General features: G+C 50.4%; 1 protein-coding gene across 2 annotated transcripts; it reads left to right on the plus strand.

Moving 5' to 3' along the window:
- Positions 1 to 244: 244 nt before the first annotated feature.
- RCCD1 (RCC1 domain containing 1) lies at positions 245 to 8,563 on the plus strand. 2 transcript variants are annotated; one of them, XM_032624885.1, is made up of 8 exons: positions 245 to 1,699; positions 2,159 to 2,455; positions 2,542 to 2,941; positions 3,121 to 3,242; positions 5,644 to 5,739; positions 6,389 to 6,559; positions 7,073 to 7,102; positions 7,673 to 8,563. In XM_032624885.1, the coding sequence occupies exons 2-8, from the start codon at positions 2,281 to 2,283 to the stop codon at positions 7,822 to 7,824; spliced, it is 1,146 nt and encodes a 381-aa protein (XP_032480776.1). In that variant the 5' UTR covers positions 245 to 1,699; positions 2,159 to 2,280; the 3' UTR covers positions 7,825 to 8,563. The 2 variants fall into 2 exon arrangements, with proteins under 2 accessions (XP_032480776.1, XP_032480775.1); XM_032624884.1 differs by having other exon boundaries at positions 245 to 834.
- The last annotated feature ends 1,697 nt before the right edge of the window (positions 8,564 to 10,260 follow it).

Genomic DNA, 10,260 nt, shown 5'->3' on the forward strand with positions numbered 1-10,260 from the left:
CGCGGGCTTCTCATTGCGGTGGCTTTTCTTGTGTTGGAGCACAGGCTCCAGGCACGCGGGCTCAGTAGTTGTGACTCGGGGGCTGTAGAGCGCAGTCTCAGTAGTTGTGGCGCACGGGCTTAGTTGCTCCGCCGCATGTGGGATCTTCCTGGACCAGGGCTTGAACCCGTGTCCCCCTTATTGGCAGGTGGATTCTTTAACCACTGTGCCACCATGGAAGCCCACTTCTGCCTTTGTATTGAGAGTTTTCAGTGACCTCCAGTCAGGCAGAGCTCGGGATATGGGGGTGGGAAAGCCCTGAGGGAAGCTCCAGTAGCTGAGCGGGGTTGGAGGTAAGCTTGGACCGCTGCGGGCATCCCCACCTGCTTGGGCGGGTGGTCCCTTGAGAGCCTGCTTCCGCTCTCTGCAGAGCGGACTAAGCCCAGCTTGACTCTCATTGGCTTAACGGAGGTAAGTGACAGATCCCGAGCCAATGGAAGGTAAAAACTGCTCAGCACCCGCCTAATTCGGGTGATGCTTCTAGGGCCTCAGGCACGCGCGTGTCCAGTAGCTAGCTGCCGCCATCCCAGACAGAGAGGACTGACAGGCGGCGCCCGTCACTGGGGTCGCTTGTCGCCAACCCTTCTTTCTGATCGTCCCCGAAGTGTTTCTAATACTGACTCCGCGGCCCCGCGCGTGCCTGCGGAGGACGGGACCATCTGGCCCAACGAGCCCACGCCCACCGAAGGTTTCGCCTACTCCCCGCCGGAGGCCGCAGCGGCCTAGCGTAGGCCTTGGGACCGGTTTGATCGAGCTAGGACTGGACAGGCCGCGGCGGGGATCGCCGGAACCGAGGTGAGCTTGTCCCAAGGCTGTCCTCCCCGCGCGGTGACATCACCCCTCTCTCTGGTGATTGGCCCCGGGGAGGCGGCGGCAGCCAATGGGCGCCTCGCTCAGGGCGCGGCTCTTCAAACCTTTCCTTCTTGCGGCTGCCAGCCAGGTCCTGGGCTGGGTGGTGACTCGTTCCTGGGTGACCGCCCTGCGCCCCGGCCTTTCCTCCTCCCTCAAGACTGCCCATCGGAAGGAGCTGCCTGAGGGGGTGGAGGGCACAGGGTCAAGATTAAGGTCAGAGGCCTCCTAGGGCTGGGATTTGACTCGGAAGGGGTAGGAGCCCAGGCCCGGGTCAAGGAGAGACCCAGGACCTGACTTCACAGGCTTGAAAATGCCAATGAAATTCTGATCAAGCCGAACATGCTGTACGGAAAAAGTGGCCTTACCGTGCCACTCGACTGTGCGTTTGTCTCCCCATTTATGCGTGAGCTCCTTGGAAGTAGACATCGGTCCTTCTCAATGACTTAGCCTAAGGGATCAATAAATGCATGTGGAACGAATAAATGACTAGATAAGGTCCAGTTGAAATTGTGTTTATATAGGTCTCTGAAAATCCAGTGGTCATTTTTATTAATTCTAAATACTGGACTTAATAAGCTGATACCGTGTGCTTGCCATGGTAGGTGCCAACACTTGAACCCTTTATTTGCATCTGTTCCAAATAATTCTACAAGGTAGGTACAAACATCACCTCTCCTACTCCCCAGCTTTGTGAAACTGAAGAAATTGAATTGGATTGAGAGAGCTTAAGTAAACTGGCTGAGGACACAGGCACTGGTAGCTGCAGAGGCAAACATGTGAACCCTGGAACTGGTCCTAACCCGTACAGGTCATTGTCTCTCAAATGCTCTGCCTTCCACTGGTGGGAAGAGCACTGTATGTGGAAATGATGAGCCTTGAGTTCAGCCTTCTGCCCCTCTCGGTCCTAAGCTATGTGATTGTGTAAGGGTTACTTTCTCTGGGAGTCTCCGCTGTCAAATGGGGGCAATTCTAGTTCCCAAGATTACATGGGATAATGTGCCTGGCATTGGGAATTTGGAGGGGGAGGGACTCAGATCCTAGTCCAACGCCTAAGAGAGAAGCCATTTAAATACCTCGTGACCAATCTGTGGGACAGCGAACTTGCTTGAGTCAAAAGGGAAGGCAGGAAAAGTGCCCCACTCTAGACAGCTCAGAATCTTCCTAAATCTGGCAGGACTTTAGCCAAGGCTCCCGCTCAGCGAATATTGGTGGAACGCACATCGTCTGCCTCTGTGGTTAGGAGGATGGCATTTCCCCCATTTTACAGGTGAGGCAGCTTCAGTGTACCGCAAGGGCTCATCTGGAAGAATCTCTTCGAGTTCTAGCCTTAACCCTCCGTCCCGCCGGCCGCCGCAGCCAGGTCGCAGCCAGCAGAGGGCGCTGCCGGGCATGGCCGAGGAGCGTCGCGGGGCCTGGTTCGGCTTCGGCTTCTGCGGCTTCGGGCAGGCGCTGGGCTCGGGGCGCGGGCGCCAGGTACACAGCCCCGAGCCTCTGAGGGCGCCAGGCGCGGGCCTCGATGTCTGCCGCGTGAGCGCGAGCTGGAGCTACACCGCCCTCGTGACCCGTGAGCACCTCCTTCCGGCCCCATCCCGACCCCAGCCCCGGGTGCGTGTCCCACCCCCTCCCTAGCCAGCTCTCCGCCCCCCGCAGGTGGAGGAGGCCGGGTGGAGCTGTCTGGCTTCGCGGTCGGAGCGGCGGGCGGCTGCAGGGACGCGTGGGCGTCGGAGGAGCTCCTGGTGGTGCTGCGCGCGGGGCCGGGACCCGGGGCCGGGACGGAGCTGCAGGCCTGGACGCCCGGTTCGGCGCTGCGCGGGGAGCCCCTCTGGGCCCAGACCGTGCCGGAGGCCGAGCGGGAAGACGGACCGGGCGGCGATGAGACCCAGGCTGGGCCGCTGCCGCTGCTGCCCTGCGCTCGCGCCTACGTAAGCCCGCGGCCGCCCTTCTACCGGCCTCTGGCCCCGACACTGCGGGCGCGCCGGCTGGAGCTGGGCGCTGAGCACGCGTTGCTGCTGGACGCGGCGGGCCAGGTGTTCTCCTGGGGCGGGGGCAGGTGAGGTGGGCCGGCTGGGCTTTTGCGGCGGTAACGGGGTGGGGGTGGGGGGTGCGGGTACATGTGGCTCGGAGTGGGAGGTGAGCATACAGGGGGCAGGAGAGAGCGATTGGGGAGGGAAGGGGAGGGAAGGGGAAGGAGACCCCTTGGTGTAGTTGACTAGGGTCTCCCTTGCTCAGGCACGGACAGCTGGGCCACGGGACTCTGGAGGCAGAGCCGGAGCCGAGGCTGCTGCAGGCGCTGCAGGGCCTAACCATGGCTGAGGTGGCCGCAGGTGGCTGGCACTCTCTGTGTGTGAGTGGTGAGTGACCTAGTGCTTTTCCAAAACCAGCTCAAGGTCTCGTAGGCTCCAAACCTTTCTCCTCTCGCAAACTGATGGGTGCCCTAGCCTGGCCTCCTCCCAAGCTCCTCCCACATCAGCCAGCCCAGTCATTCATGACTCCCTAACGCCTCTCAGATTCAGCCCCTCTGCCGCCACCATCACCCACTCGCACCCGGACTGTCACAATTGTTTCCTGTCTTCTGTTACGGGTCTCACTACCCCTCCCCTCCGTCTGCTTCCAGCCAGGGCTGTCTTTCTAAAATACTCCCCAAGGGAGAATGAAGGGGTGAGGGGCAACCGAGCTAAGGAGAAAAAAAAGGCAGCAGTTGCCCGGGTGGCCGTGATGTGTGGCACACAGTGGACACTTGGATGCCCACCGGGAGGATGATGATGGTGAGTGTGAGCTCTGGTGGTGCCATGGCTGGTGACCCAGGACCAGAATGAGGAGTTTCACTTTAGATTGTGTTCACCACTCTGGCAGGTGATCCAGGTGTAGCTGATCTCTAGGCTGTTAGGTGCAGCTGGGAGCGAATGATCTTTCCAAGGATCTGCATTTGGGGCTCTGGCCTCCACTTATATCATTACCGACCAGGTCCTGATACGCAGCAAGCTAGACGCTGAGATGCCAAGTTTACAGCCAAGAAACACTTTGTTCACAAGGCAGCCAAGCGAGGAAATGGGAGAATAATAAGTCTCAGATCTGCCTCCCTGAAGGGAGTTGGGGTATTTATGGGATAAGCAGGGTGGTCTTAGGCACGGGGAAAGGTGATTGGAGGTAGGGAAGAAGGTGAGGTAATCAGTGTTCTGAGCAGGCATATCTGGGTCACATGCGTCTGCATATTCAAAATGGAGGCGCTTTGGGAATTCCCTGGCGGTCCAGTGGTTAGGACTCGGCGCTTTCACTTCAGGGGCCCTGGTTCAGTCCCTGGTTGGGGAACTAAGATCCCACAAGCCGCGCAGTGTAGCCAAAACAAAAAAGTGGAGGCGCTTAGCATGATCTGAGGGTGGAGTTTTCCAGCCCTCTGACATCAAAAGGCCATCCACTGGACGTCTGCACAGGCCCAGTTTTAGGGTCAGTGGCCCCAGCTAGTCCCCAGCTGGCTTTCGCTGGGCAGGAGCTGACTCCACATTCCTGTGAAACAACTGAGTTGCATGAAGCTGGGAAGGTATGCAATTAAAGAGAAAAAAAGAAAAATAATGAAAGTGAACTTAATCAATGAAGGCACTTAACAAGCAAAGGGGTTTTAACAGGCTGTTCCCTCATCTGTTGTTCTGTAAGAGAAGTTCAAGAATTTCTGTTAGTTATCAGCTTCTGTTAACTCTATGGGGCATGGTTTCACCAGGGGTCTTTAAAAACTACCTATGCCTATACTGTCCTGTCCATATTCACATGTAATGGGCCTGGGTTGGCAGCCAGGCTTGAGAATGAGTGGGCTGGAGGGAAGAGAAGAGAGGGCTGGAAGGTGAGCCCAATGGGAAGTCTCGCACTAAGGTCCAAAAGGCATTTGAGGCCTTGGTGTCGCATGGTTGGAGCACGGATGCTTCGGACCAGACCTCCCAGGTTCAAATCATTACCCTGCCCCTCGTGATCTTGGGCAGAGCACCTAACCTCTCTGTGCCTCAAGTTTTCTCTTGAATAAAATGGGGATATGGTGCTTGAAACAGTGGCACAGAATAAGCACTTGATAAAAATTAGCCACTGCTGTTAGTGAATTTTTAGCATAGAGCTGTTGCTCCAATCAACCAACTCCAGTGTTGTGAGAGCTTCCAGAGGCCTCCGGGGGAGGGGGAGGGTGCAATGGGTAAAGGGGGTTGGCTGGCTGGTGACAGATGAAAACTAACCTCTTGGTGATAAGCACACTGTAGTGCATACAGAAGTCAAAATATAATGCTGTACACATGAAACTTATATAATGTTATAAACCAATACCACCTCAGTTAAAACAACAGTTTTTTAAAAGGCCTTCAGTAGGACCGGTGGCAGGTAGGGCTGATGAAAGGGGCCTGGGCTCAGTGGATGTGAAAAAAAGACCACTGGGGAACTTCCACGGCCACATTTCCAAACTGCACGTGGGGGGAGTGGGGGGTGCAATTTAACAAAAAAGGAAAAAATGAAAGTGGAGAGGAAGAGCCAGCAAGAGACTTCCTTTAAGAATAGGGTGACCTGAAGGCACTTAAGGGGGAAGGGGCCCTGTTGAGACAAGGAAACTGCTGGGCCCTGAGGAAAGCACTCTGCCTGGAGTGCTGACTTGGGTAGGGCAGGCAGGAGTTGTCTTTAGGGAACTAGTGGGGTGTAGTGGAGTCTGGATGGATGCACATGCTTAGGAGGTGGAGGGGGCAAACACAGTCTGTTAATGGGGCCCCTTTATCTCTCTTTCAGAGGCTGGGGATATTTATATCTGGGGCTGGAATGAATCAGGGCAGCTGGCCCTGCCCACCAGGAGCCTGGCAGAGGATGGAAAGACAACCGCAGAAGGTGAGAGTCAATTCTTTTTTTTGATATATTTTATTGAAGTATAGTTGATTTATGTTGTGTTAATTTCTGCTGTATGGCAAAATGATTCAGTTATACATATATGTATACATATTCTTTTCCATTATGGTTTATCACAGCATATTGAATACAGTTCCCTGTGCTACACAGTAGAACCTTGTTGTTTATCCATTTATATATAATAGTTGACATCTGCTAATCCCAAACTCCCAATCCATCCCTCCCCCACCCCCCTCTCCTCCTTGGCAACCACAAGTCTGTTGGTGAGGGTCAATTCTTGATTTCCACACGTTTCTGTCATTCCTGACTCCTGGCCATATTGTTGGCCTGAGAGCTACAGTGCTCAAAAGGGTACGAGACATCCTTGGGACCCCAGGACACAACGAAGGACTCTGAGCCCCTTATGAGAGGGAGCACGGCAAGGCTGATGCCAGTGTCAGCACTACATGCCCCACAAACCTGTCAACTCCAGCACTTCCCAGGGAATGTGGGGTTGGGAGCGATGGCTCTGGAGCTAGAGCAAGTGTGTCAGCTGTTGTAGTGAGTGAGTCAGTATATGAATGAGGTTTAGATCAGCGCTCAGTGAGTGTTCAGCATCATTATCATCACCACTCTTATTACTTCTCTGAAGCCTCAGGACTGAATGAAGATGGTTCTGAAGTGAAGACAGTAGCCGGGGGTGAGGATGGAGCCCCCGCCCCCTTCATAGCTGTCCAGCCCTTCCCAGCTTTACTGGACCTCCCCCTGGGCTCAGATGCAGTCAAGGCCAGCTGTGGATCCCGGCACACAGCGGTGGTGACAAGTGAGTGGGGCTGGGTAGGCTGGTTCAGGATGGAGCGGGAGGTCCCTCCACCCCGCTCTCTAGCTGGTGGCTGCAGAAAAGGGTGTGGTCACCTAAAAAACTACCATTTTAATTAAGCATCTTTGACATGTACTGAGTAGCTGCCCCACTCAGTACACTCCCACGGGGCTTTAACAGTGGCTCCCCAGCCTGTCAGGCCCCGAAGGTTCTTCCTTCTGGAGGGGGGCTAGTGTTGCCAGCCTTTCATCTGACAGCAGGGCTGTCCTAAACTCAGCAGCTGTGAGTTGCAGGCCAATCAGTCCGCATATAGGGAGGTGAACTTTTTCAGTTTGGATCCTTTATCACCCCAAATGTGACTAGACAGTTGTTAAAAAGAGAGAGAGGATATGTTTTGCTACGCCAAGTAAGTCTCGTGGTGACCAGAACATGCTGGCAGGCCGAGCTGGACAAATGCGTAGTCAAAGAGCAGTGGTGTCAGCCCCTTACTGTCCTTTTGCTGTCCTTTGGTTGCAGGAACGGGGGAGCTCTACACCTGGGGCTGGGGTAAGTAAAAGGTTTGCTTTTGTGATGCTTAAACCAAGGGGAGGAAAGACCTGGGAGTAGAGGGCAGGTGACAACAGCCATGCAGAGAAGTGGAAGCAGGGGACTCGGCCTGACCATTGGGACTGAAAAGCTGTCTACTCCCTTCTCTGGAACAGATCTAGGCACACTAAGAGGGGCAGAGACCAGACAAGAGAGAAATAGGACAACATGTCAGTATTTCCCATCTACCTTTCTGAAAAGGTATTTGTCTTAAGGGAATATTTAGCCAGCAGTCATGAAACATCTTTTGGTCTGGCACTGGGTAGAGAAAAAGATAAAATAAAAATCTCTGCTCTGAACATCTGAGCTTAGGAGTGGGAAGCCTGGAGGAGCATCTTGCCTCTTGGGGACCTGTGGAATTGCCTGGTCCTGGAGGCTCTGTGGTGCTGGTCTCCTGAATTCACAGAGCAGACACCAGCAGACTGGTGGCTTAAGCCCAGCACTTCAGTCAATGGGCTGTTTTTCCTTCCTGGAGGGGAAAAGCCACAAGGCCCAGTGGAGAGGATGGCAAAGCAGCTCATTTCACTTTAGGTAAATATGGACAGCTTGGCCACAAAGACACGACCAGCTTGGATCGGCCCTGCCGTGTGAAGTACTTTGTAGATAAGCAACTCCAAGTAAGGACCGTGAGCTGTGGGCCCTGGAACACCTATGTGTATGCTGTGGAAAAAGAGAAGAGCTGACATGTATAGATAAGGGCATAAAATAAATGTAGAGTGAAAAATTATGAAGCTAACACCTGTGAAACTCCCCCCAATGGCAAGGAAAACCATTGCCAGTACCCCAGAGGCCCCACATTTGGCCTTCCCTATCACAGCCCTCTTGCTCCACCTTAGAGCAGGCAGCATCCTCAACTTTGTCTTCACATTAGAAACACCTGGAGGGAACTCCCTGGCGGTCCAGTGGTTAGGACTCTGCGCTTTCACTGCCTAGGGCACGGGTTCAATCCCCGGTCTGGGAACTAAGATCACACAAGCCGCGTGGCACAGTGTGGCCCAAAAAAAAAAAGGAAAAGAAAGAAACACTTGGAGATTTGAAACTGGATGCCTAAAGCCAGCATCGCAGACACAATGAAATCAGAACTTAGGGGTGTGGAACCTAGATGTGGGTAGATTTTTTAGGCTGCCCCACCCCCGGTGATTTGGAGGTAGTGCTAAGATTGGGAACCACTAGAGGTCATCTTCTTTTGTTGTTCATATACCTGTTTTCATTTTGACTCATACCATCCCTTGTATGCATCTTTATACAATATAATTTGTCTGCTTTTGAACTTTAGGTAAATAGAATCATTCTGTGTATGTTCTTTTGTGTCTTGTTTTTTCATCAGCATTGTATGATTCATCTGTGGTGTCGTGCAGTGGATTCATTTTTTATTGTTATATGGTATTCCATTGTATGAATTATACCTCAAGTTATATATTCTCTTACTGATAGTAATTTGTTTCTTTTTTCTTATTGAGTTAAAATACACATAACAAAAAGTTTACTATCTTAATCATTTTTAAGTGGCATTAAATACGTTCACATTGTTGTGTAGCCATCACCACCATCCATTCCCATCTCTTTTCATCTTGTAAATCTGAAACTCTACAGCTATTAAACAATAACTCCCTGTTCTCCCCAGCCCCTGGCAACCATCATTATACCTTGTGTCTGTCCTGTGCTCTTGACTACTCTACATACCTAATATAAGTGGAATCATACAGTATTTATCTTTTAATAAGATAAATATTGGCTTATTTCACTTAGCATAATGTTCTCAAGGTTCATCTATGTTATAGCATATTGCAGAATTTCCTTCCTTTTTAGGTCTGAATAATATTCCATTGTATGTATATACCACATTTTGTTTATCCATTCATTGGTTGATGGACACTTGGGTTGCTTTCATGTTTTAGCTATTGTGAATACTGCTCCTATGAACATGGGTTTACAAACATATTTGAGACTCTGCTTTTAATTTTTTTGGATATATACCCTAAAGTGGAATTGCTGGGTCATATGGTAATTCTATTTTTATTTTTTGGGGAGCCTACATACTGTTTTCCACAGTGGCTTTCCCATTTTACAATCCCACCAATAGTGCACAAGTGTTCCAACTTCTCCACATCCTCACCGAACACTGTTTTCTGTTTTTTTGACAGTTACCATCCTGATAGGTGTGAGGTGGTATCTCATTGTAACTTTGATTTGCGTTTCCCTAATAATTAGTGATGTTAAGCATCTTTTCATGTGCTTATTGGCCATTCACATATCTTTTTTGGAGAAATGTCTATTCAAGTCCTTTGCCCATTTTTGAATCTGATTTTGTGTGTGTGTGTGTGTGTGTGTGTGTGTGTGTGTGTGTGTTGTTTTAGGAGTTCTCTATATATTCTAGATACTAATCCCTTATCAAATAAGTGATTTGGAAATATTTTCTCCCATTCTATTGGTTGCCTTTTTACTTTGTTGATACTGTCTCAATGTAAAAAGTTTAATTTTCATGAAGTCCAATTTGTCTATTTTTTCTTTTGTTGCCTATGCCTTTGTTGTCATATCTGAGAAATCATCACCAAATCCAGTGTCATGAAGCTTTTGTCCTATGTTCTTCCAAGAATTTTATTGTTTTAGGTTTTATATTTTGGTCCTTGATCCATTTTGAGTTACTTTTGTATATAGTGTTAGGTAAGAGTCCAACTTCATTCTTTTGCATGTGGTTATCCAGTTTTCCCAGTACCATTTGTTGAAAAGGCTGTCCTTTCCTCATTGAATGGCCTTGGCACCCTTCTCAAAAATCATTTGATTGTATATTCGAGGGTTTATTTCTGGGCTCTCTATTCTATTTCATTGATCTATATGTCTGTCTCTTTTTATGTCAATACTGTTGTGATTACTGTAGCTTTGTATTAGGTTTTGAAACCAAGAAGTGTGATTCCTCCAGTTTTAGTCTTTTTCAAAATTGTTTTGTCTGTTGGGGTCCCTTGAGATCCCATATGAGTTTTAGTGTTTTTCTATTTCTGTGTAAAGGTCCTTGATATTTTAAGAATTGCACTGAATCTATAGATTGCTTTGGGTACTACTAACATTTTAACAATTTTTTTTTTTAATTTATTTTTTTTGGCCACGTCAGGTCTCAGTTG

Source organism: Phocoena sinus, chromosome 2 (genome assembly GCF_008692025.1).
Source record: "Phocoena sinus isolate mPhoSin1 chromosome 2, mPhoSin1.pri, whole genome shotgun sequence".
NCBI lineage: Eukaryota > Metazoa > Chordata > Mammalia > Artiodactyla > Phocoenidae > Phocoena > Phocoena sinus.